The sequence below is a fragment of the Podarcis erhardii genome, assembly GCF_964252035.2.
Source record: "Podarcis erhardii genome assembly, chromosome: 5".
Classification (NCBI taxonomy): Eukaryota; Metazoa; Chordata; class Lepidosauria; order Squamata; family Lacertidae; genus Podarcis; species Podarcis erhardii.
Window position 1 is genome coordinate 7,032,833 of NC_138509.1, and position 27,621 is coordinate 7,060,453.

The 27,621-nt window shown below is 45.6% G+C and overlaps 1 protein-coding gene across 2 annotated transcripts in view; it reads left to right on the forward strand.

Moving 5' to 3' along the window:
* Positions 1-27,621, forward strand: part of LOC309341454 (uncharacterized protein) — a 63,289-nt gene that overhangs the window by 30,562 nt on the left and 5,106 nt on the right. For both annotated transcript variants that reach the window (XM_081860932.1, XM_081860931.1), the window contains exons 2-13: positions 3,042-6,825; positions 8,982-9,066; positions 10,569-10,633; positions 12,200-12,462; positions 14,585-14,745; positions 16,318-16,470; positions 18,605-18,734; positions 19,996-20,070; positions 21,761-21,850; positions 23,614-23,765; positions 24,956-25,117; positions 26,752-26,822. In XM_081860932.1, the coding sequence (XP_081717058.1) occupies positions 3,054-6,825; positions 8,982-9,066; positions 10,569-10,633; positions 12,200-12,462; positions 14,585-14,745; positions 16,318-16,470; positions 18,605-18,734; positions 19,996-20,070; positions 21,761-21,850; positions 23,614-23,765; positions 24,956-25,117; positions 26,752-26,822 (5,179 nt within the window). In that variant the 5' untranslated portion in view covers positions 3,042-3,053. The remainder of the gene's footprint in view (positions 1-3,041; positions 6,826-8,981; positions 9,067-10,568; positions 10,634-12,199; positions 12,463-14,584; positions 14,746-16,317; positions 16,471-18,604; positions 18,735-19,995; positions 20,071-21,760; positions 21,851-23,613; positions 23,766-24,955; positions 25,118-26,751; positions 26,823-27,621) is intronic.

Below are 27,621 nucleotides of genomic sequence, written 5' to 3' on the forward strand. Positions count from 1 at the left end.
CATTCAACAACCAGGCCCCCCGGGCAACCGGGGCGACCAACCTAAGGTCCATAGCAAGGCCAATGCCCTGAGCCCTAACTCAAAGGGAGTGGAGGGTGGGTGACTAGCATAGGACGCCGAGGAGAAATGAGGCCGAGGAGAGGCTGGCACTGCAGCATAAAGGCTGCTGGACACCCCCCCCCCGAGGCACCTGGTTGGATGGCCACCGGGGGGGGGGGCGTGAGCACCAGCCAGGTGAGCTGGAGGCAGGGGGCAACACCCCCTGCAGGAGCGGAGTTTGGGCTCCCGCCCACAACCACTCCCCTCTCTTTCAGGGAGGAGAGTCTTTATGAATCATTTCCCATAAAGTATCTCAAACTGATGTCAGAGTTTTCCTGTTGTGTGTTTCCATGGGATCTGCTAGACAAATCTCCTTAAATCTTCTGAATGGTTATTAAATATCTGACAGGAGGGGCGTGCCTTTGTTCCCCAACCCACCTTGCCATAAGGATGATATAATCTGTGTGAAATGAACCATACACTACAGTTTTTGAATGAGAGACAAGGCTTATCTGGTCCTGCTAGGTTTTATCTGAACTGATGTTTGCTGTGATTTAGCACTAAAGAATGGGTTTTCTCTGTGAAAGCAGTGGGTCGAGAGGCAAGACCCAAGCTTTCTAGGCATGCGAAAGTGCGGATGAGCCCACAGAGAGCTAAGTTTGCATTTTGTAAGCTAACAGCATTTTTGAGTTGCTGGTTGCTTCTGCCTAGAGATCTGATGTGAAGCAGTAGAATCTGGTGTCTTGGAGTGCTTAAACTCTGCTTCCACCTATGCTCAACCTCTTTATTTGTAGACAAATGTTACTAAGCATCATAAACCTCAACTGACCTCTTTCTGAAGGAAACCAAACATGGCGAAGCACTGTGCTTCCTGGAACCTGTCACTGCTTGGGAGAGTCACATAACAGTATACTCAACAGAGAAGCTAAGGCAAACTTGGACATTTTACAAGTTTTGCCTCCTCATGTCTCTGACGGTCTTTTCAAATTAAGTTGGTTTTGCATGAGGAATGTGGATCTGGCCTCTATTTATGGAGTAGCGCTGAATTCCTGAGAAGCAGTGATTAGTGTCGCAGGTCTCTACTTTCCTTAGGAATGCCTCTTGGGGGTTTTCAATGTCTGGTCATTTCCTAAAATCATAAGAGCCATGCTAGTCTAGCATCCTCTTTCTACACTAGCCAACCAGATGCCCACTGGAAGCCAGCAACCAGGACCTGGTTTCCAGCAACTGGCATCTGACAGGATGCCTTCTTCTCCATTAGTTTGTCTAGTCCTCTTTTAGAGTCATCCAAGTTGTGGCTGTTTCTTGTTACCTTGTTGTTGGTGTTGTTATAAGTAAAGGTAAAGGGACTCCTGACCATTAGGTCCAGTCATGACCAACTCTGGGGTTGCAGCACTCATCTCACTTTATTGGCCGAGGGAGCTGGCGTTTGTCCGCAGACAGCTTCCGAGTCATGTGGCCAGCATGACTAAGCCACTTCTGGTGAACCAGAGCAGCGCACGGAAACGCTGTTTACCTTCCCGCCAGAGTGGTACCTATTTATCTACTTGCATTTTGACGTGCTTTTGAACTGCTAGGTGGGCAGGAGCTGGGTCCGAGCAATGGGAGCTCACCCTGTCGCGGGGATTCAAACCGCCAACCTTCTGATCAGCAAGCCCTAGGCTCTGTCGTTTAACCCACAACAACACCTGTGTCCCATAAGAGACCCATAAATTTTATTCTTTGTTGAGAAAGAGCATGTCTTTGCAAAATTTTCACCATCAAAAACTTCTAATTGCATTGTGCCCTAACACTGAAAATTTAGGTTTTCTAAACCTAGTTTTTCCACCAAAAAAGCTACATTTCTACATTTTTTAAGGCATTTATAAAATCTTTTGTGTGCTGGTGTATTTTTCCCCTGAAATACTCATCATGTTATTGATCTCTGTGTAAAATTTCAAAGAGATCTGATCATTGGTTGTGGAGGGGAAAAATAAAATGCACACAAGGCCGAGGATCTTGAGAGGGAAAGAAACACAGATTTCACAAAACTTTGAAGTGCTATAAAATTAAAACTGTTTGAGATAGAGGGGGGGAATTAAGGAGGTTTCTTTCAACCATAAGGGAAGGGTGTACACCAAGTTTCATCAAAATGTGAGATGGTGGGTGGCGAATCCCTTGTCTTTTGCGTTGATTTGATGTGGAATGACCCTTCTGAATAATGCAAGTTGTGTGAATTTACATAATTTATCTGGTTTGGGGGAAGGACAGAGAGCTATGCAAGGCTCGTGGAAGCACCACCCCAACTACTAGAAACCGTAATTCAGCCATCCTTCTGGCTTCTGAGATTTCAATAAATGCTCATGTATGTTTAAGATTTTTTTTCAAACAAGAAACCTGAGACTGCAGAGCAAGAACCTGGTCCTGAAAGATTTCCATGATTCTTTCATCCTTATTGCTTTTAATCCAGAGCATCCTGACTGGAGAAAAGATGTGCAGAGACAGACCTTCCTCTCCAGCTGTCTGCAACTCAAGATTGTCATTGAAGGGGTTGAGATAGGCAATCTCCTCCTTAGCCTCTCTGTATCTTTCCTTCCATGGGTGTAAAATGAAGCTAGAATCATTATTCCCAATGTGGTTTTTTAAGTTTGGAATGATGATTCTGAGCTGGGAAGTTACCAGAGAGAAAGGAGCTCACCCTTCTTCTGTTCAGACTTGCAGCTTGTTTTGGCTGGGGAGAAAAATATGTCAAGGAAAGAATCATTGAACTCTGCATAATAGGTAGTTTGAGCCTCAGGTAGTTGGAGTCCACATTCTTTGCTCTCTTTCTTTTATTTTCTTTTTACACACCTGAATGCAAGTTGTCTGCCCACCTTTCCCCTCCGACTGCTCTTGTTGTTGTTGTTGTTGTTGTTGTTGTTGTTGTTGTTGTTGATTAGGTGTGCGGCTGAATGCTTTTATATGTAACATTTCCTGGTCAGCCATAGCCTTATAGTAATTCTTCTTCTTCTTCTGATTTTCAGGATGTGCCACTGATGGAGTCTGAAAAAATCAAAGGGGAAGATCCTTTCCCCTCAGCAACCCACAAATTCAACGAATCTTCTAATCCTGCACCAGCCAGAAGGCACCATGATGTCACAGAATTTTTCACCAGGAGTGATGTTTCTGAAGAGAGGGTGGCAGTGACAGCAGAGGATAAAAAGAACTCTTTTTCTCAAGCCCTGCCACTTCTCTTTGTCATGGAAGAACAGATATGGGGCAGATTCCCTAGTCCTGTGGAAAGAGAGCCATCCATGGGACTGGAAAGAGGCCAGAGAGATCCAGAGGACTGGGGAGGATTTTCCCAGCAAGAAAATCTTCTCAATATACAAGAAGTCACTTTGGAGGATAACAAGGAGGCCCCTTTGGATCCCCATCAGAGAGAACTTGAAGCTGCTCATTCCTTAAGTGATCATGAATCCTCCCTTTTCAGTGCAGAAGCTCTTGAACAGATCTCAAGTATTCCTAGTGAGGTCGCAGTGGGAGAGATCAAAGGTGAAACCCTTGTTCTTGGGTTTCCCCAAGCTCTGAACCCTCGTGATGCATTTTCTCAGACACTGTGTGAGGAAACACATTTAACAGGCACTTTTTCTGCTAGTGAGGAATCAGCCTATGACTGTCCCCCGGTGAGTCATGATGTTTCAGAGCATCACCAAAACGCTGAGCCTTCCAAAGGCAGATCAGATGAAAATCACTCATCGGAACTAGAGTCTCAATATGAACTAGACAACAGCCATATGCCAAATATGGAAGTCACATCGGAGATTGATGAGAAGATGTCCTCTAAGACCGAAGGAGCTGGTCAGATGCACCCAGATACCTCCATAGTGAACGAAGAGGGGGAAATAAGAGAGTTAAAGGGACAAAGAGAGGGTGTGAAATCTTCTGCACTTTTCCAGTCAAGTTTTGAATTTTCTAAGGGTGGGGAAATACATTTCGATGTGCAACAACCAAAGCCTAATGAAATTTTGTCTCTGCCAGACTACAGTAGAGTAGACAATAATTCAGATATAGGAGAGGAAGTGGAAGAATCGGGACAAAATTCATTTATTTGCACTGTCCTCCATCTTGAGGAAGAGGATGGCATAGGAGGAAGCAAGGCTCGTTCACTAAAGGAGACGGTTAAAACAAAGCATGCTACTGATGGTGATGAAGCAGAATCATCTCAGGTATCAAAAACATTGGAGTCAGGGCCTGCAGAATTGGAGCCAACAGAGTTGGTAGACACTGAACTAAATGAGGAATGCCTGGAATGGAAGGGGATGGAGAAAAAAGTGGAAACAGAGCAGAATAATCTAGAATGGAGACACAAAGGTCAGGAACAACAAGACTGTTGTGTGCAGATAAGGCAAGCATCAAAGCAAGGGGTAGAGAGAGATATAACTGCCCCACTGGGTTTAAACGGACTGCAAATGAACGTGGATCTTCCTGATTTAAACAAGAACTGTTCTTTGGTTGAGGGCGTAGCATCTAATTTCACTTTCAAGGAGCTTTCATCTCCAAATCACAGTCCAAAGTCAGTCTGGACACAGGACTCTGGTAATCCACAAATAGCAAAGGCAAAAGCTACGTCGATATCTGAAGGTATCCCTGTGTGTGAGAGCCCAAGGACACAGGCTCCAACATGCCATGATTCTAGACAACTGGAATCCTCTGGCGTCTTTGACCAAGTTGGCCATAATAGCCAAGGCAGTGAGCAACCCCCTGAGGAAGATGGAAGAACTATTGAAAGAGAGGACAGTGAATATGGTGGTGAAGAGACAAGTGTTGTGAGTCTTGATGGTGAGGGAAGACCACCATCCTGTAGAGATTTAATAATAACCCCTGATTCACAGATTTATCTTTATGATTCTCAGCCTGTGGATCACCCTGTTGATGGTGAAACCCATATCACTGCCTCATCACTGGGGACCTCAACAGAGGGAGATTCTCTGGAGGAAGGTGCTGGCAAGAGAGCCAGAGATGGTACTGTTGTGCCATGTAAAGAATCAGAATCTACACAAGAGCCAGAAAACCAGAATCTGCTTAAGCCATGTCAGCTGAACATAATGGACTGTGGAGAAGTACTGAGCAGTGATGCAGACGTCTGGGCTTCCAGCAAAAATGACATTTCTGGTAAAGACTTATATGAAGTTGCTCAGGGTACTGCTTCTGAGAGCCTTCAGAGTATACCATCAGGGGAGGGTCTGTCCAACGCAGACAGACAACATGCAGAATTCAGCCCTGATCCAGAATCATTCCAGGCACAAGACACTACCATAAGTTTTCTGGAAACCCCAATGAGCAGCCTTGAGATTCCAGAAAACGAAGCAGGAGCAGATACACTTTGCAGGGAACAACAAACTTTAATCAGTGAATCACTATGTTCATTAGTTCTTGAAGAGGATGGAACAGAATGTGGCAACACGGAGACCCTAGATGTGGCTCAGCCAACAAAGCCTTTGACCCCAACACCTGCCTCGGATCAGGTCATTCCTCCAGAGCCTGCTTCCGGCCACTTAAATCAGTTCATGCCAACTGAGTCTGCTCAGTTTTTAAGCCCTGCACCTAATGCAGACACCCTTGCTCAGCCCCTCACTCCTGCTCTTGCACCCAGTCAACCCAGTCAGCTCCTAGAACAACTGCCCTCTCCCAGTCAAGCTTGCCAGTTTTTAGCCCCAAAGTCCACTGCCATTAAGGCGCCACAGTCTTCAGTCCCGACACCTGACAATGAACTATTTAATCAGCCCCCAGTGACGGAATGCAATTCCAACCAACATATGCCACGTCCGCTCCATTCTGATTCGGTGTTTCCTGCCCTCAGTGCCGATCAGCACATTCAACCAGCAAACTCTAGCCAAACCAGGGAATCTGTAGCTCCTGAGTTTAACTCCAACCCCACAGCCTTTGCTCTTAACAGGGATCTTCACCTTCCACATCCAGCTTCCAGCCCCAACATGCCTCCAGCTCCTGATGGTGATCAGTTTGCCCAACAACCAGTTGAAGCACCAGAGTCTACTCTCCCTATTAACTATATAGATGGGGGTGGTTGTGTGTTCGTTTCCGACTGCATCTCTCAGACCATATCCTATGCTGCTGAAGCCGAAAAGCTCGCCCAGGCTCCAAACATAGACAGCAGAGTTGAAGAATTCCCTGTTGTACAGTTGGCCAATTCCGATGGAGCAGGTGCTTCACAAGGCCAGAAAGGCAGGAATATACACGAAGCATCCAGTCTATTGGAGATACACCCAGATGTTGGCATTTCGGGAAACAGTGAGCCAGTGGAAGACTCCTCCTGCAGCATTCCTGATACTATGGATATGTGCGATGGGAAATCATCAAATAAATACAGCCTCCACCCCCCAGTAAGGAGTCAGAAAATGTCTGCAGAGGCCAGAAGTCCAATGCAGCCTTCACTTATAGCTTTCACTAACCCAATACACTTTTTCCAGCGAGGTCCTCCATCTCCACCAACTATCAGACGCCCATGCAGAGAGCAGGCTGCCTGTCAAGGGCCGCAGTGGTGGCAGCAGTCCCAGAGAGAAGATGCTAAGAGACATGCAGAGGACAGAGCCCCACCTGTGGTTCCCAGAAAGGAAGGCGGAGCCAGGCACCTACCCTTAGAGAAATGTACTAGTTGTCCAAATAAAAGTGTCCTTGGGGTAGATGCAAAAGAACCAACATCCAGTTCAAAGAAACAGGAAGTGCTAAGCAAACACCGGGCTAAAAGCAAAGACTGGCACCGGCAGGGTTTGAGGAAGATCTCAATACCAACGGACAATGAATTAGGTGAGTGACTTTTAATCCCTGTTCCTTATCAAAATGACAAGAAAAGTGAAAGGAGGTTGCCCCCCCGGCCACGCCCCCAGCTGTGCCGATTGGACAGCTGGGGGTGTGACATGGCCGGGAGTACCCATGACGTGGGTGGCATGCCTCCGCCCTCCAGCCGGGTCACTGGGGGGTCCCAGATGCCGGTCCGCAACACAGCCCCCCAGGGAAGGAGAGCAGATCTGTTATAGACTAACATCAGTCTACAGTGGTACCTCAGGTTACATACACTTTAGGTTACAGACTCCGCTAACCCAGAAATAATGCTTCACGTTAAGAACTTTGCTTCAGGATGAGAACAGAAATTGTGCTCCGGCAGTGTGGTGGCAGCAGGAGGCCCCATTAGCTAAAGTGGTGCTTCAGGTTAAGAACAGTTTTAGGTTAAGAACGGACCTCCAGAACTAATTAAGTACTTAACCCGAGGTACCACTGTATCTGAAAGCCAGCTCCCAACTTTAAAAGAACATAAAATGAGTCCTGCTGGACTAGACCAAATATCTGTCTAATCAAGCATCCCGTTTACAACAGTTGCCAGCTAGATTTTTGCAGAGCATGTAAGCAACAGACTTTCTCACTATGTCCCAAGCACCTGAAAATCTGAGGTATATGGTCTTTGAACATGGAGGTTCCATTTAGTTACCATGGCTACTGACCATTGATATATCTGTCTTTAGATTTCCCTTTTGAAACCATGGACGGGCCTTTAGTGCACCGTATAGCAGTGCTGATGGTCACTGCGTTTGGCAGATTCACAGAGGATAGAGTGATCAGTATCAGAGAACTGGAAGCTTTTGGGCTTCCGGCAAGGATCTGGCTAGGCATAGTTGGAAAATGAGATGGACATGATATAACCTAGCAGGGTCATCTTGTGTGCTTAATGCTGGGAACTGGACTTCAGATAAATACAGTGGTACCTCGGTTTTCAAACATAATCTGTTCCGGAAGTCCATTTGAGTTCCGAAACTTTCAAAAACTGAAAATGGAAGCCTTAATACCGAAAACTCAAAACGGAAGCCACATTTCCTGTTCAACTTCTGAGGCGCATTCAAAAACCAAGGCACTTACTTCGGCGTTCGAGTTCCGAAATGTTTGTCTACAGAGGTGTTCAAAAACCGAGGTACCGCTGTATCAAGAAAAGCATGAAAAGGAATGCAAGTATGGTCAGAAACTAAAATGATGCTGTGCAGATAGGAGGTACCGTTTGTGATAATAAACTGGGAAGCCCTTGTGAGTGGTTTGGAACCACGAAAGCCACTTGAATCACATGGGGAGATATTTTGTGCACCATCTTAGTGATGTGGGAATAGCTATAGGTCCCAGTGCTACTACGGTGCTATTTACATTGGGCCGTCGTGGACTGCAAGACTCTTGGCAAAATCTGTGCCTCCCATGAAATTAGGAGCAAATGCAACAGGAGGAAGGCTACCACACCTGTGGTGTCACTAAGCAGACACCTCCCCAATGCTAGTTTCTCAGTTTAGGGGTAGGGCTGGAATCAGAAATGTAGGGTTGGGAGGGACACCCAAGGTTCATCTAGTCCAACCCTCTGCAGTGCAGGATCACACCTAAGAGAAGAGATGCAAAACACTGCTCTTGGAGACAGTCGTATTGAGAGCAAAACATATTGCCTTTCCCCCTGTGGGGGACTGACCACTGAAAGGGAACAGACACACCATGTATCTCCGTGCACAGAGACACGTTTCCTCCCATTGGCTCTTTCCTGCAGTATACAGTGGTACCTTGGTTTAAGAACAGCTTCGTTTATGAACAACTTGGATCAAGAACGCTGCAAACACGGAAGTAGGTGTTTTGGTTTGTGAACTTTGCCTTGGAAGCAGAACATGTTTCGCTTCCTGTTGAGTGTGTTCCATTTGTAAATTGAGTCCCCTGCTGCTATGGGAAAGCACGCCTTGGTTTAAGAACGCTTTGGTTTAAGAACGGACTTCTGGAACGGATTCAGTTCGTAAACCAAGGTACCACTGTATAGTCCTTCTCTCCGCCTGCTGCAATGAGCTACATTTCCATTTTTGCAGCTGAGAAGTTGTGACTGAATTACAAGCACTTCAGCACTTAATTTTTTGGGAATAAGACAACCCCACTATCTCTTCCATTTTCAGAGTTTATAGCATCTCTTATCTCGTCGAAGGAGGAAGGCCCTGCACAAAAAGAAAAATCAGACCATTTCGAAAGAGTGAAATTTGGGTGAGTCTCTTCACTAAGCATTTTTTGTACTGAGCCACTGGACAACCTCTTGTGGCAGTGGAATTAAATTCCTTCTAGTGCTTTCTGAATGTTTAATGTACTTATAATGCTATGTCACAGGAACTGAGAACCAACATGGTATATCAGCAGTTACAATGTTGGGTTTCCAATTAGTGAAATGCAGGTTCAATCCTTCCTCGGCTATGAAGCTGATGGGATGACCTGCCTTGGACAAATAAATTAAGCTTCTCTGAAATACTTAATTGCCTTCACCCCCAGTTCAGGTATGCAAAAAAGCTTCTGCCCACACAGTTCATTCCAGCCCAATGTTTATGCTCAACCCCTCAAGAGATCTGTAAATAAAACATTAGACATGTTGGAAAAGCTTGCTGAGCTTGGATATGGGATTCAGGAGCTCATTGATGCTCACCTCAAAGAAGAGGGGAACCTTACAAGAACCCCAAGTTCTCCAGCTCAAATAAAAATTCTCCCTCAAGAACAATAGCTTTGCACAGTTTGAGGAGACCCTACAAAAGCTGTGCAAAGGACCTGAAGTGCGAGCAACTTAGAGAAGCTCCAGCAGGCTGCCAACCTATTGAACTGCTTAGGGGAAGAGACAGCATGTCTGAACCTCACTGTTTGTGGGGGGCTTCAGGAAGTGTTTTGAGGTTCTGCAGGCTCTTTATCCCCCTTGGGCTGCAGATGTGGAACCATAATTTGCAGTGAGGATACTACAGTTTTGTTAGCCTCCATGAATTCACTGCGGCTGCAAATGACAGCTTTGGGGCTGGGTGGGGCAGGGCGTTAAGTGGTTGAATTCAGATAGCCTGACCTATTTCCCAGCCAATTACCCAATTTTAAAAGCTCAGCTTATCCAATGTGAGCTGTGGAAAGCTCCCCCTTCTGTATAGGGTAGGGGTGCCCAAACTTTTTCCAAAGAGGGTCAGATTTGATGAAATTAACATGTGTGAGGGCCGACCAAAGTTGTTCAGATTTTTTAAGGATTTTACCCCAGGAGATAAACTGCCACAGAGGCTAGATTAAACCAGCTGGTAGGCTGGATTAGGCCCCCGGAACACACTTTGGACATGCCTGGTATAGGGTATTATATTCCATACAATTGTATGGAAGCCTTTGGACAGACGCAGACCAAGATGGCGAGAACTATGGCAGTATCAACAATTGTGTTGATAAAATATGTGTAAAGGGAGGTGTCTAACATGCCTCACAGAGTTGTTGTAAAGATGAATGAATTAACCTGAAGAAATCTGCCAAATGCTCCTTGGAAGAACAAACTTCCAAGAAGAAGTTTTATCCTGGTTTCTGCCTTGCCATTTTCCTCAGCGAGAGTAGGCAATGTAGGCTGTGAACCAAGCGTTTAAAATGCTAGCTGTAACTGATGAGATCGAACGCTCAGGTTATGCTACCCTCGTTGTAGACCTTATCGATTTTCCTCATATTTGTATACTATTCACATCTTGATGTTTTCCATTCCCTGAAAGAGAGAAGAAACTACTAGAGACAGCAGAAACCATCAAACGGCGGCGCTCCAAATTAATCAACTCGTGTAAGTACTTCCTGCCTAACGAAGTTCTCTCTGTGCCAAAAAACACTCTGCAGGTGCAGAATAATAGCAATAAGAAGAAGAAGAAGAAGAAGAAGAAGAAGTATTTATAGCCCGCCTCATCTGGCTGGGTTTCCACAGCCACTCTGGGCAGCTCCCAACAGATTAAAAACAGAAAATAAAATACTACTAATACTACTACTACTACTAATAATAATAATTTATTTGTACCCTGCCCATCTGGCTGGGTTTCATTCATTCAGTCACTCTGGGCGGCTTCCAACAAAGATTAAAAATACATTAAAATGTCACACATTAAAAACTTCCCTAAACAGGGCTTCCTTCAGATGTCTTCTAAAAGTCAGATAGTTGTTTATTTCCTTGACATCTGATGGGAGGGTGTTCCACAGGGCGGGCGCCACCACCGAGAAGGCCCTCTGCCTGGTTCAAGCCTCTAAATGAGGGGTTCATTTAAATTTTCCCAGGGTTAACAACAGACAAGAGTGTTTAACTGAGGAACAATGAAAGTATAAAAGCTGTGTCTGATGTGAATGTGATTAGAACTAGTAAAATCCATCCTAACCCCATTCCCACCCAGCGAATCCCATCTACCCCCCACTCTAAGCTGACCAAACTCCCTGCTGTGATTCCATGCTCCCTTCAGTTCCTCTTCCCCACTATTTCATTCTACCCCCTCCAAACATGGTTTGGTTGTGGCTATGTACACATTAAATTATATATGCTTCTACAAAAGTGTGCTTAGACCAGCCATTTATATTTTGGAGGAAGAGAAGTCATAGGTCCCTGTTCTGGAATGTCTTCCTATTCTAGATTGGAGCCCTCGTTCAAGTTTCTGGATCCTTCAATGTTATTTTCAATGAAAGAGAGATGGTAAAGAGATCCTAAATCATCTCAGCGGCGGCAGCGTTGCCTGAGAGGGGATATCAAACGTGAACATAAAGAAGTGTTATTCTCCCTGCTTTTTCTTCTTTTTGCAGAAAATGGGAGTAGATATAGAAATAACCCTAGCATCTTACTTAATTTATCTCCTTATTTTTGTTCTCAGAGCTGGGTTGGCCTGAGAGAAAAGTGCTAATGTGGGATGGATTTATTTTTTTAAAAAAAATCATAAACTCATTAGTAACAATGAATTGGATGCTAACTGCAGATTCAGCAAGCTTGGCAATTTCAAAAGTTTTAGCTTTGCTTACTAAATACAAGTAAGATAAAAATGCTAAATTAGACCTCTCTCTAGGGCATCTAGGGACGCGGGTGATGCTGTGGGTTAAATGTGTATATGTCAGTTTCTAACCGGTCATTTCACTTCAATGTTTATTTTTTCTATGCTTATACAACAACATTTGAATGTAAGTTGTTAAACTTCAGGCTGTTTGGAATTTAAAATGCAGTGTGGTCACTGCTTCACACTGACAAATTAAACCTTGTCCCTTCCTCTCCTCAGTGCGCCCTAACCCCACCACAACCACCCCACCACCCGCATAATAGCTCTGGTTGCAGGCCTGGTGCGTTGAGTCAGAATTGTTAAGACTTGGTGGTTTTTCTTCACAGCGAAGTTGCTCTACCAGGAATACAGCGATGTTGCGCTGAACAAAGCCATTCAAAGTCAAAAGAGAGCAGATTCCTTGACCGAAGATTTGGAGTATAAATCCGCAGACTCCCCAAGGTTACGAAGAAAAAACATCTCCCCTCAGGATTCCTACCTGCAACGCCTGTCCGTCTCCTCCTCGACGTCCCTGTGGCAGGACATCCCCATGGTCCGAGAGAGCACTGTGCTGCTGAGCATGACCCGTGAGGAGCAGAAGTTGCAGGAGGTAATATAGGAGGAGCACAGCAAGGCATATTTGACTCGAGAGGAGGCTAATACAGTGATGCCTCGCAAGACGAAAATAATCCGTTCCGCGAGTCTATTCGTCTTGCGGTTTTTTCGTCTTGCGAAGCAAGCCCATTAGTGGCTTAGCGGATTAGCGCTATTAGCGGCTATGGGGCTTAGCGGATCAGCTGATAAGCGGCTTAGCGGATCAGCTGTTAAGCGGCTTAGCGGATCAGCTGTTAAGCGGCTTAGCGGATCAGCTGATAAACGGCTTAGCAGCTTAGAAAAAGGGGGGGGGAGGAAAAAAAACCTGCAGGAACTCGCAAGACATTTTCGTCTTGCGAAGCAAGCCCATAGGAAATTCGTTTTGCGAAGCACCTCCAAAACGGAAAACCCTTTCGTCTAGCGGGTTTTCCGTCTTGCGAGGCATTCGTCTTGCGGGGCACCACTGTATGGCTAGTGGTAGAACCCGCAGGCCTAGAGGAGGTGAGCTGGAAGATGGAGCAAAGCAGATGAATGGGGTAAGAGTCCAAATGGAAAACTGAAGTGAGAGGATGGAGAGAGAGCTGCAGAATCAGAATCAGGGAAGTTGGCATACTTGTTTGAAATAAGCAGCTAGCAGCCAACAGCTCTGCAGCATTAATTTACTTTATCTGAGTTTTGTGGGGATTACTCTCGAGATAGACGGATGGCCACAACCAGTGCCGTATTTACGTATAAGCTAAACAAGCTATAGGGACGCAGGTGGGTTAAACCACAGAGCCTAGGACTTGCTGATCAGGACGTCAGAGGTTCGAATCCCCGCGACGGGGTGAGCTCCCGTTGCTCAGTCCCAGCTCCTACCCACCTAGCAGTTCGAAAGCACGTCAAAGTGCAAGTAGATAAATAGGTACCGCTCCGGCGGGAAGGTAAACGGCGTTTCCATGCGCTGCTCTGGTTTGCCAGAAGCGGCTTAGTCATGCTGGCCACATGAGTCGGAAGCTGTACGCCGGCTCCCTCGGCCAGTAAAGCAAGATGAGCGCCGCAACCCGACGACTGGACCTAATGGTCAGGGGTCCCTTTACCTTTTACCTTTAAACAAGCTATAGCTTATGGCCCCACTCTCGTAAAGGTTAAGGGACCCCTGACCATTAGGTCCAGTCGTGACCAACTCTGGGGTTGCAGCGCTCATCTTGCTTTATTGGCCGAGGAAGCTTCCAGGTCATGTGGCGAACCAGAGCAGCGCACGGAAACGCCATTTACCTTCCCGCCGGAGCGGTACCTATTTATCTACTTGCACTTTGACGTGCTTTTGAACTCTATAAGGGGTCCCCAAAAAATTTTTAAGGAAAAAAAACCTGGATGTACTTTTCCAAAATATAAGATAAAAAACAAATAAATTAAACCTACATACAGCAACAGTGTTTTGTGTTGTGTAGGCTCCTATGATGTAATATTTTGTTATGTGCAAATGGCTTTAGATGCCTATTAGGTCCATGAATTACCAGTGGCAATTTGTTGTTGACAGAGGACAGCAGGACATATAAAGGGCCCCATTGCCTTCAGTAGCTTAGGGCCTCATCAAACCTAAATCCAGCCCTGCCCACAACATAACTCACAGGCAACGTAGGATTGCAACCTTAGAATGCACAAGGAAGGGGAGACAGATTGTTTGAAATCATTCAGAAGGGTTGCATGTAAGATGAAAATGAAGGGAAAGATCTTAAGGACCAATGGGCTGGCAAAAAAAATCAAAGAGGTTTTCCTTTAGGAGTGGATCCAGGAGGAAAGGACAAAAAGGAAAGGAGAGAGTGATGGTGAGAGGGAGCAAGAGAGCAGCAAATGTTCAATATCCCAAATCTAGGCAGGTGGAAGGATGGAGGTTTCCAAAGAGGCATTCATAGGATGTTTGGTTGTGTTGTGTTGAATGCAATTCTTGATCTGCTGGTTTGGATAGACCAGTTCCAGGCCTCTCTACTGACGGACGATGAAGCGAAAGATGCAGTTGTTAGCTCTGTCTCCATCAAGAACATGCAGATATGATCTACTCCCCTTGAGGGTTTTCCTTTTCCATCTCAAATATAATTCATTGCTTCTCGGAGTTTCCTGTGCTCTAAAGCTTATGTTCTCCATATTATTAACAGGCCAAGTTTGAGCTGATTGTATCAGAAGCCTCATACCTGCGGAGCTTAAATGTGGCCGTGGACCACTTCCAGCACTGCCACGAACTCCAAGCTGTCTTAACAAATCAAGATAAACAGTGGCTTTTCTCCCGCCTTCAGGATGTACGTGACGTTAGTGCCAAGTGAGTTCTGGTCTTCCTGTTCTGCTTGTACAGTTATCACACCGAAACCCTGGACGTCTCGAGCCAATGCAATCAATAGATACTTGCCTGTGCCTCATAACCGCATAGTACTTAGCGCTAGACTATACATTGTGGGTGGACAGACCACTGTCAGTATCGGTTTTCCATGCGCTCATTCATATATATATTCTGTCCTGTTTCCAAATTAATCTGCAACTTTAAAAAAAAGCCAAATGAAAATTCATATTTGAATGCCTATTTTATTTTTTATTTTTTATTTATATGGCCATTTATAAACTGCCAACTCGTAAAAATATTATGGCAGTGTATAATAAAATAATTAAAGCGTTTAAAATGCAGACTAATACTGAATCAAATTAATTATTTTAAAATGCTTTTCAGCAGGCAGCAAAATACTAGAATTGGAGGAGCCTGTCTGCTTTCAACAGAACCAGTATTCCAAATTACTGGTGTATATTTTGTCATGAAATATGCATTTCTAAAAATATTTCAATGCACATTTTATCATAAAATGCACGTGTTTAATACCTTTTGAGCTGATAACAGTAAAGCTAGAGAAGTGCAAAATGCCCAGGATAGCTATACTGCAATGCACACATTAGTCCATGAATTCCTCAAGCCTGCCTACTATGCACACATTCAGGCTGATATTTCTATTATCACATACAAATAATTAGCCGTGACTTAGGAAATACTTCCTGTCATTTTGGAGTAAAACCTGGATTCTGGTCTCCATGTTTATGAACCCCTGAAAAAAAACACAACAACACAATTAAAAGTTTTGTTAGTATTTAATGTTGTAACATTGTTTAACATTGTGTTTTGATTTTTTATCTGGTTGCACATTTGCCTAGAATGCTGTTCAGCAGATGAATAGAATAGAAATGACTGAAGGGTTTGTCCATGCTTCTACTTGTCCCCTATCTAGAAAGCACAGGTCTGAGCAGTTTTCCCCTTGCCCTGCTCCTTTTCCAGGGAAAGCCTGCTTTTTGGTGCTAAATCAGAGCAAACATCAATCCAATTGAACACTAAAGAATAGTTTTCCCTGGGGTAAAGCATCAAGATAGGTTGAAGTGTGGATAAGCCCTAAATCTTTATAGAATCACCCAAGCAAGGTGCAACAAGCACTCCTTCTCTCTGGTCTCCCAGAACCAGAAGAGTTATGAAGTGAGAGGAGCAAAGACAATCAGGCACAGTCTCAGATTGCTTGAGGGAAAACTCTGGCGATGAGGGGACATAGGCAGCTGTGGGGAGGCTTTCAGCCTCAGCAACTGCTTCATGGGGGAAAGAACTGTCAGAAATGAGTTGCTGTGCTCATTAGGCCTCACACTCCTGTGCTGATCCTATTGCTGCTAATAAAGAGTTAACTCCAACATGCTCGGGTGATTTACTGCAGGCACACTCCTGTTACACAATGAGTAAGAATTTCCTTACAGCTTGCACGTAGAAATAGTTATTTTTCTAGAGAAGGAGAAAGGTTAAAAAGTTGGGGGAAGTGCTGTAATTCTGGTCTCCATGTCTCATTATTTTCTTCTGGGGGGGTTCCTGCAGTTTCCTATTTGACCTGGAGGAGAAGCTTGAGGAGAACATGTTCAGCTTCAATGTGTGCGACGTGGCTCTGAGGCATGCGCCAGAATTCCGGAGGGTTTACCTGCCATATGTGACAAACCAGACGTACCAGGAGCAGACCTTTCGGCGACTACTGTAAGAAACCTAAAGATGCCCCCTTTCCAATATTTTTATCCTCTTCGTAACACTCCGCAAAATGTCCTTTGTGGCATATCTACACCACAGACAAGTTGTCTCCTCTCTTGGGAACTATCGCTCTGAAAAGGGGTGGGGTGATAAGGCTCTCTAGCAGACACTGCTCAGGGTTCTGCAGGGGAACCCAGGACAGTTAAACTGGAACAAAACCAGCTCTAGAGGTGGACAGTTAGGAGAGATCCACACCACACATTCAAAGCACATCTAAAACACATTCAAAGCACATAAAGGTAAAGGGTAAAGGGACCCCTGACCATTAGGTCCAGTCATGGCCGACTCTGGGGTTGTGGCGCTCATCTCGCTTTATTGGCCGAGGGAGCCGGCATACAGCTTCCAGGTCATGTGGCCAGCATGACTAAGCTGCTTCTGGCGAACCAGAATGCCGTTTACATTCCTGCTGGAGTGGTACCTATTTATCTACTTGCACTTTGATGTGCTTTCGAACTGCTAGGTGGGCAGGAGCTGGGACTGAGCAAGAGGAGCTCACCCCATCGCGGGGATTCGAACCGTCGACCTTCTAATCAGCAAGTCCTTGGCTTTGTGGTTTAACCCACAGCACCACCCGCGTCCCCAAAGAATCCTGGGAACTGTAGCTGTCCCCTTCACAGAGCTACAGTTCCCAGGACACTTAACAAACTGTTGTCAGTTTGTCAAGCAAACTGCCTTTTATATAACAATAGTGCTTTTTGTGGAGGTATAAAAAGCATCACAGCAGTAGTTCACAGCATGCAGAAGAGCCCTATTTCAACGGGCCACACCTGATTCAGTTCATAAGTGTTTAAGGTACCCAAAACAGATGTTGGTACATGATTTAGTTCAGGTTCCAGGTTAGAGGAAGCGCTGTGCCATTCCAATCTCATATAGATTTTATAGATAAATTCGCCTATAAAGAGGCAAATTCCAGGGGAAAGGGTGTTTGCTGCATTTGGCCAATGGATCCTGGCCCTTCCAAGGAGATTCCAGGGTATTGTCAGAGGAATGGCAATCAACTAAGATGCATCTCCCAGAATTCAAGTCCATGGTAACATATCCTAGATAACAGCACTTTGTTGTTGTTGTTGTTTAGTCGTTTAGTCATGTCCGACACTTCGTGACCCCATGGACCAGAGCACGTCAGGCACTTCTGTCTTCCACTGCCTCCTGCATTTTGGTCAAACTCATGCTGGTAGCTTCGAGAACACTGTCCAACCATCTCGTCCTCTGTCGTCCCCTTCTCCTTGTGTCCTCCATCTTTCCCAACATCAGGGTCTTTTCCAGGGAGTCTTCTCTTCTCATGAGGTGGCCAAAGTACTGGAGCCTCAGCTTCAGGATCTATCCTTCCAGTGAGCACTTAGGGCTGATTTCCCTAAGAATGCAGAGGTTTGATATTCTTGCAATCCATGGGACTCTCGAGAGTCTCCTCCAGCACCATAATTCAAAAGCATCAATTCTTCGGCGATCAGCCTTCTTTATGGTCCAGCTCTCACTTCCATACATCACTACTGGGAAAACTATAGCTTTAACTATACGGACCTTTGTTGGCAAGGTGATGTCTCTGCTTTTTAAGATGCTGTCTAGGTTTGTCATTCTAGCGCAATTTAAATAGAATGAAAGCCCCAAAGAGGTTGATGCATAATAGTCAGCATTTTGTTTCATTTTTCTTACTTTATTTGGGACATTTTCACACTATTCTTCAGCCAGCCAGCCAGAGAGGCTTACATAAAGTGAATAAAAACAGCAGGAAGCAGTAAAACAATAAAAGCAAATAAGAACAAATAATCAGCAATGAAACCAAGATCTTTCTTTTGAACCACCCTGAGATCTTGCAATGAAGGGTGGTATCTAAATAAATAAGAGATCTAAAAAGGCCTCACACACATAAGATCTAAGAATAAAGATACAAAAGATTAATATCCCTCCCAACACCACCCCAGCCCAAGATTCTGTTCAGCCTCCCAGGCCAGGTGGAAAAGGCCCACAAGGCAGGGAACAAGTCTTCCAGGACTCACTTGACAAGATGGTCTCTGGCCTTTTCAGCAGCCTCAGCTTTTCTAGTTGGGAGTCAATCTAATCTGCCGTGTCTTCTCTCTGGCAGGAATGATGTCCCTGCCTTCCAACAGGTTTTGGAGAGACTAGAAAGCGATCCTGTTTGCCAGCGCCTCTCTCTCAAATCCTTCCTCATCCTCCCGTTCCAGCGCATCACAAGACTTAAACTCCTTCTCCAGGTAAAAGTGTTGGGGACATAGGACTCGCCTTTCCTTGGGCTGGCCAGCCTCATAATTAAACCGACAGTTTTCCTGGCAATAAAAATGTAAGCAGCAGGAAAGAAATTGGTTCCCACTTCTTTATTGCAAAGATATTTGACATTTACATGTGTGCAATGGCAGCAAACCTGAGCTTTGCCATGTAGAAGTGTGACTCAGTCCAAAAGGTGTTTTCCAAGAGCTTCTGTTTGAAATGGCTTTGGTGGAGGTGGCAGGAATTTAACCTCCTATATTTTCAAAACCTGTGCTCAGCCATTACGCACTCACCTCTTCCCCAGGAGCATGGCTTAATTCCAATATTTATACCAGACATAGGCAATCTCAGCCCTCCAGATGTTTTGGGACTACAATTCCCACCATTCCTGACCACTGGTCCTGCTAGCTAGGGATCATGGGAGTTGTAGTCCCAAAACATCTGGAGGGCCAGGTTTGCCTGTGCCTGATTTATACCCATTTCTTTTGGACTCTGGGAAGTTTTAGGAGGAGTGCTGAAACTTGGTCCATGGAAGCACAACTTCAAAGGGAATTTGAAAAACTTGTTTCTCAAATAAGTTTAAAAACTGGAACCCCTGAAAGGTCCTGCCGCCTTCCCTTAGTTCTCTGTTATCAGCCTAGAGTTAAACATGGTGTGTAGCACATAGCATCTGTGGCAACAGAACTTTCTGGCAAATCTCTCTAAAGGATGGAAGTTGAGGGACTGACCAGCACCTTCTCTCAAAATTGTCCCCTATAAAAACTAGCTGCTGACCAGAGGGATCACCTTTAATTTAACACTGCCTGAAAAAAAATTCATAAATTAGCCAAGTATTTAGGTAAAGGTAAAGGTAAAGGAACCCCTGACCATTAGGTCCAGTCATGGCCGACTCTGGGGTTGCGGCACTCATCTCGCTTTATGAGCCGAGGGAGCCGGCGTACAGCTTCCGAGTCATGTGGCCAGCATGACTAAGCCATTTCTGGCAAACCAGAGCAGCGCATGGAAACGCCATTTACCTTCCCGCCGGAGCGGTACCTATTTATTTACTTGCACTTTGACGTGCTTTCGAACTGCTAGGTTGGCAGGAGCAGGGACCAAGCAACGGGAGCTCACCCCGTTGCAGGGATTTAAACCGCCGACCTTCTGATCGGCAAGTCCTAGGCTCTGTGGTTTAACCCACAGCGCCACCCACGTCCCTTAGCCAAGTATTTAATCTCTTACCAAAAACCCTTTGCTTCCCTCCTGCAGAACATACTGAAGAGAACTCGGCCCGGTGCCGATGAAGAGGTGCAGGCCACTCAAGCATATGATGCACTTGAGAAGGTAAAGGGTGTTGAAACCCATTCTTCAGCTCTCTCACCACTTCTGGCTGCCTCACACAAATGGTACAAAAGTTTTCTCAACTCTTCCAGGCCCCAAATTCCCAGTAGATGGAAGCTGAGATATCCATGCTGTTGTTTTCTGAGACACATGAGATATGAATTCCTTAGATACCCAAGCGACGTCTCTTCCCTTATTAATTAAAAACATGCAACAAATAATGGTTTGGAAGCGGCTCCAAGTTAGTTACAATGATGTGCAGTAATGCATGCATGTAACCCAACACTGTGGTTTGGATGCACAATGTATCCATTCACTGTGTGAATCAACTGTGTTTTTACTGAGCCAATGCCATCTAGTGAGATTCTGGGGTAAGGGGTGATTTGAACCTGGGTCTCCCCAGTTTAACTCCAGCACTCTGGCCAATACACAGCTAGCAGTAGAATATTCTGAAGTTATATGTTCTATAAAGGTAAAGGGACCCCTGACCATTAGGTCCAGTCGTGACCGCTTCCGGGTCATGTGGCCAGCATGACTAAGCTGCTTCTGGCAAACCAGAGCAGCGCACGGAAATGCCGTTTACCTTCCCGCCAGAGCGGTCTACTTGCACTTGACGTGCTTTCAAACTGCTAGGTGGGCAGTAGCAGGGACCAAACAACAGGAGCTCACCCCGTCGCGGGGATTCGAACTGCTGACCTTCCGATCGGCAAGCCCTAGGCTCAGTGGTTTAGACCACAGCGCCACCCACGTCCCTATATGTTCTATAATTAACCACAAATGTTTGAGTATTCCCCTCTAAATAGAGGGTGCCTGGGAAAGTTTAGACACAAAGGGATGTAACTTCCAGCATGGGTAATAAGACCCAGATGCATATCTTGAACGCTAAAGAAATCTAGCTGGTGAGCCTTTTCCTGAAGAAGTGGTTGATCCAAAGTACAGTCCTTTTGTGTCTGCCCCATTTAGGGTCCATTTTGTTGAACGTCCATGGCAAACCCGGAAGTACCAGAATGGGTTACTTCCAGGTTTGCCGCTTGCGCACCCGCAGAAGTGCTAAATCATGCTTCGTGCAAGCGCATAGTGGCGCTTTGTCGAGCGTCCCTTTCATGGTGCATCTGGGGCTCCGGAACGGATCCTGGATGCAAAAGGAGATACGACTGTAACCAGTTCCCTCAACACCAAGCCATAACCACAAAAGGAACCGTGCTGTCTATGTAACCTCTCCCTTAAGATCGGTCTCTGTCTGCACTGTTGCTTTTCGTCATTACTGAGGCCACACACAGATGGACCGAGTCATCTGTGTCCCCTTGGGAACTGGGTCATCCCAAGCCCCATGCATCCTGCCCTACAGCTATGAGGTACCTCAGTGGTTTCTCTGCTATGCTGGAAGAAGCTTACGCAGCTTTCTACGTGATTGAGGTTTATCATTTAGAGAAAAAAGAGGGCTGTGGGTACTTTACACATACAAACAGTGGATCTGAAATTAGCTTAACTCAGCCAGAGAATTGGTCTAGCCAATTGAAGATTCTTGCATTTTTCTAAAAAGTTGTTCCTGCCAAAACCAGGTGGCCTGATTCCATTCTCTGCCTCCTAAACCCATACCCTGTCACCCTTTCTGCTTTGAGAAGGGGAAGTCCACCCCACCTCCCATTTTTTCCAACACTTCCCCACTCTAATAGCATTTTCCTTTCCACAGCTCATCAAAGATTGCAATGAAAATGTCCAGCGTATGAGGAGCACCGAGGAGCTAATCTACTTGAGTAAAAATATGGAGTTTGAATGCAAGGTAAACATTCATTCAGGGGGTTACAGCTTCCCCCGTCTGACACTGTACTGCAACCACCTGCTTTATTCATGCATAGATAGCCCTGCATAGTGCTGATGATGCCAAGGTCACAGGTTTGACCCCCCTATGGGTGCAATTTCTGCTTTGAAGGGTGTTGGGCTAGATCAGTGTTTCCCAACCTTGTGCCTCCAGCTGTTTTTGGACTACAATTCCCATCATCCCTTGCCACTGGTCTTGCTAGTCAGGGATGATGGGAGATGTAGTTCAAAAACAGCTGGAGGCACAAGGTTGGGAAACACTGGGCTAGATAATACTCAGGGTCCCTTCCAACTCTGTGATTCTATGACCAGAGCTAATCTACTAGTGAACTGTCCTGGTCACCAAGAGGCCTTCAGCTTATCCCTATCTTGCAGAAGGGACAGGAGAACCTGTGTCCTTTCTGATGTTGGGCATACAGCCCCCTAACCACTGGCTATGCTGGCTGGAGCTGAGGGACCACAGGTTCCCCAATGCAGTCTTATAGGCAAGGTTGCCCTCACTGTGATGGTATTGGGCTAAGTACAGTATCCTTCATGCCATCAGGCAACAGCAGGGCGATCTGTGTGCAGAGCGATGTGTGACCCATCTACTGGCCACATCCACCTTCCAATGTGTAGGCTAGAATAGTAATTTTATAAACATTCTAGCTTCAGAGAAACCTCCCCACATGGATCTGTCTACCAGGAAGCCCTTGCTTCTCTGCCACCCCACCCCCTGGAAAGTATTCTAGGCCACACACGCAACTCCGTTAATGCAGGGTGCCGATGCCCCTTGAGCCTCATTGCTACTTCTTGGAGACAAGGAGCACACCCAGAACTCACCCACACCTGCCAGTTGCAGGGGAAAGCAGTTGTGGGTGGGAAGGTCTTTCAGGAGAGCTTGGCTGCCTGTTGAGGCCCCCCCCCCCCGAATAGCTTTCAAGCAATCTTGCTTCCTCACAAGACAAACTGAAAACCACATTTAGAGGACAGGAGAGTGCGCTTCACAGTTCATTACGACCAAGTCTGGCTTCTGCCTTTCCAAAGCTGTCCATCCCATCTCCCAGGACAAGTTCTCAAAGTAGCTGTCTTATTACAAAAGAATTTCAGAAATAGACTGGAAAGAGAAGTTGCTGAAATACAACTTATTACCAAACTTTAAACCATGGAGAGACCTGGTCTGAATAGAGACATTGGATTCTTATCTCATTATACATGATAAAGCTATTTTTGGCCATCTCACCCTTTGCTTTTCCCTGTAAGACCCATTGCAGTCGTTAACAGTCGTCAACTGGTTTACCACACCTATCAGCCGATCACCCATTCCCACCACCCTTCTGAGTAATACCCCTCCCCACCCTCTCACTGGTGACTCCTGTTTCAGTGTATCTGAAGAAGTGTGCATGCACACGAAAGCTCCTAGTTGATCTCTAAGGTGCTACTGGTAGGATTTTTTTTATTTTGCTTCATCCCTAGAGTGGTATTCTTTCATCATCCATCCCATATGCAACTCCTTTTCAGTGGAGTATTCTACAGGCTCACAGAACAATCCGGAAAATGGCATTTTGACACCACTCACCTTTCCTTCCACTAGCCATTGCCCTCTAGCACCGGGGATGGGATAAGAAATCTTCTCTACCTCTTTGCAGGGAGAAGAGAGCAGCTCTCAAAACTTGTGTCTTGAAGCCCTGGAGTTATAATGAGACCTTTGGGCCTCACCTAGAGCAATTATTCTTGCACTTGCAGATTTTCCCACTCATCTCACAGTCACGGCGGCTGGTAAAACGTGGGGAACTCACAGCGTTGGAGTACAACCTGAGCTTGAAGTGGAAACTGACCACCCGGCCAATCTACCTGCACCTCTTTAATGACTACCTGCTCCTGTCTCGGCCCAGAGAGTAAGTGTTGGGGGAAGGGTTCCATTACTCCATCTTTCACTCAACATTTATCCCTCAGCAATCCTAACATCCTAGTTATGCAAATGAGGTGGGTCAGTTCCTTTCCTTTCAATTTCCTTTCCTTTTAGTAACACATACCAGTAAATAAACATTATCGTATTCTTAGTCCCCACCCACACTTTTACAAGTCCAAATATGTATAAATATTCAGTATAAGAAAGTTTTTGTTAAATTCCCCCCCCCCAAAAAAAATACTTACTTGACACTCAGTCTTCTTTTTACCGTATTTTTCGCCCTATAGGACGCACCGTCCCATAAGGCGCACCTAGTTTTTTGGGGGGGAAATAAAGGGGAAAAAATTATTTCCCCCCCAGGTGCGGGGCTGCGGCGGGGGAGGCCTGAGCTTCCCCCGACCCCAGTCCCCAAACAGGCAGCTCTCTGCAAGCCGTGGGAGCCCAGGGCTGGCTCCCGCTGCTTGCGGAGAGGTCCGCGAAGCCTGGACGCGCTGAGCTCAGCGCGCCCAGGCTTCCGCATGCAGGCACTTCTCCGCAAGCAGCGGGAGCGCTCCTGCTGCTTGCGGAGAGGTCCATGAAGCCTGGATGCGCTGAACTCAGCGCTCGCAGGCTTCGGCATGCAGGCAACTCTCCGCAAGCAGGGGTAGCGCTCCCGCTGCTTGTGGAGAGGTCCGCGAAGCCTGGAGAGCGATAGGGGTCTGTGCGCACCGACCCCTCTCGCTCTCCAGGCTTCAGCGAAAGCCTGCATTCGCCCCATAGGACGCACACACATTTCCCCTTCATTTTTTGAGGGGGGAAAGTGCGTCCTATAGGGCGAAAAATACGGTATTTATACAATTTCAGATTAATTTTAAAAAATCACTTGATTGCAGCAGGAGAAATGGATGAAAGAGGTTATGTTATAGTAGCTTGGTATAATTTTAGATGGTTTTGCATTCAGGTGGCACAATTTTTCAAAATGGGACTTTATGTTAATTTAGGGAAGGTATGCATTTTCCCATCTTCCATCACTACAATGTATTGTTATGTTATGCGTGAAGAGCAGGGGGCAGCCACTCATAATTTGCTAGGGCGCAAAATACCCTTATGCCAGCAATGGCAAGGAGTCTTCTTTCTTACTCATTAAAACCAAGCTTTTAAAACGCCCCCTTTCTTTTCTTTCTCTGTCCCCCGCAGGAATGGGCGCTTTATCGTATTTGATTTTGCTGCTTCCTCGAATGTGCGTGGAGAGAAGTGTGAAATGAAACTGCACGGCTCAAGCAAAAACCTTTTCCGCCTCTTCCTGCTGCAGAACAATCAGGGGAAAAAAGTGGAGTTCCTCTTCCGTACAGAAACACAGTAAGCAAAAGCCAAATGTTTTTGCATTGGAGAACTCCCAGACCACACATTCCTTAGTTTAACTTTCAGAGCGATAAGGATGAGATGATGCCTTGTGCAACCACGTATTTACTAAAAGCAACACAGAACTTTCTTTCTTTTATTACATGAAGTATATCAGTTTTATTCCGCGTATTAACCGTCTTACCAGCAGGATTGTAGCAAGGTGAGAAACCTGCAAAGTCTGAAGGGGAGGGCTTGCAGGCTCAGCTCTGCATCCAGCCGAGGGTTGACCTTGTTTGCTACTTCCTGCTGGAATTACCAGCTTCTTTTTGCCTTTTGCGCAACTTACTTATTGTTGCATTTATATTCTCCCTCTCCTCAAAAGAAGCTCAAAATAATGGTAAAAAGGGTATGATCCAGCATTTTGTAATATCTGCATTCATTTACAGATTTAGCAAAGGCAGAGGCATAGTTTAAACACTCCAACTGATAGTTGAATATCACCCAGAGCTGACACACTGAAATTAATGAACGTTAGGTCATTAAGTTTGGTGGCTGCTAAAGGGCTGTGAAAATTTGTGTCCCAGGCTTTTTAGATTCGTAGAAGGGACGCGGGTGGTGCTGTGGGTTAAACCACAGAGCCTAGGACTTGATGATCAGAAGGTCGGCAGTTCGAATCCCTGCGACGGGGTGAGCTCCCATTGCTCGGTCCCTGCTCCTGCCAACCTAGCAGTTCAAAAGCACAAAGTGCAAGTAGATAAATAGGTAAATGGTGTTTCTGTGCGCTGCTCTGGTTCTCCAGAAGCGGCTTAGTCATGCTGGCCACATGACCCAGAAGCTGTACGCCGGCTCCCTCGGCCAATAAAGCGAGATGAGCACCACAACCCCAGAGTCAGCCATGACTGGACCTAATGGTCAGGGGTCCCTTTACCTTTACCTTTTTTACCCACATACTATCTGAAACCTGAGGGGCTCATTGGTTACCAGATGTGAAATATGTGGCATTATTTTCAGCTCTCCTGCCCCACTACTGATCCCTTCTTCCAAGTCATTCTCCAACCCTTCTTCCGGTGCTGCCCACTCATCAGAATCCAGCTAGTCCCTGACATGTAAATAATAATAATAATAATAATAATAATAATAATAATAATAATAATAATAATTTATTTATATCCCACCCTCCCCAGCCGAAGCCGGGCTCAGAGCAGCTAACAACAGTAAAAGTAACACAGTTTACATAAAATCACAATCAATTAATTGAAATGCATTCTAAAATCAATTCATTCTAAAATCAATTCAGAGTCAAATTAATGGCAACCATTGGGCTAGAGCTCTATGAGGATTACAAAAGGAGAGAGGGGGTCAGACTGTGCCTTGGCCAAAGGCCTGGTGGAACAGCTCTGTCTTGCAGATGTCAAGTCCCACAGGGCCCTAGATATTCTTACATAGCAGGGGGCCCTATTTTGTGGTTCACCTCAGGTGCCAAAGCATATTGAGCTGGCTCTGCCAAGAACAGTGGCTTCCTTAAAAGCCATTAGTTAGTTAGTTTGTTAGTGAGCTATGAGCATGACTCATGGTGTGCCACAACTGCCACGTACAACCTGGAATGCCTCTCTCCTCAGTACTTTTCACTTTTCTCCCCCCTGCCCCAGGAGTGAGAAGCTGAGGTGGATTTCTGCGCTTATGCCCCAGCAAGCTGAACCTGACCTTTTAGATGACCCTGGTAAGATTGCTCAAGACATAGACTGCAAAGGGCTAGCTCACATAATACGGGTATTACGTATATACAATAGCAAGCAAATACCGACAGCAGCAACAATGAGATGCTTGCTCAAAGCATTTCTGTTTTCTTGGGTGTTTCCAGAAGTGTGACTCCAACTCTTATATTTATTCATGGTTAATTTTACACTGTGTTTTCATTGTTTAATATTTTTATTGTGCTTTTTGTATATAAATTTGTTAAGTAAAATACAGTACACACTGATCCTGGGCACTTATTACTGCTGCAGGTTCTTTATTAACACTGCAGCAGCATGAAATATATATAAATGTCCAGTAGCACCTTAAAGACCAGCTAAGTTTGTTCTTGGTATAAGCTTCCATGTGCATGCACACTTCTTCAGATACAATGGTACCTCAGGTAACATACATTTCAGGTTAAATGCACTTCAGGTTACAGACTCCGCTAACCCAGAAATAGTGCTTCAGGTTAAGAACTTGGTTCAGCATGAGAATAGAAATCGTGCTCTGGCGGCGCGGCAGCAGCAGGAGGCTCCATTAGCTAAAGTGGTGCTTCAGGGTAAGAAAAGTTTCAGGTTAAGAACGGACCTCCGGAACGAATTAAGTACTTAACCAGAGGTACCACTGTACACTGAAACAGAAGTCACCAGACCCTTCTATATTGTGGGGGGGTGGGGTGGGGTTTTTTTCAGGAGGGTAGTAAGAGATGGGTGACTCTTTTTCATTATGCCCATCACATTACTTTACATATGAAGAACTAAAACCAGAAATGTGTGCGTTCC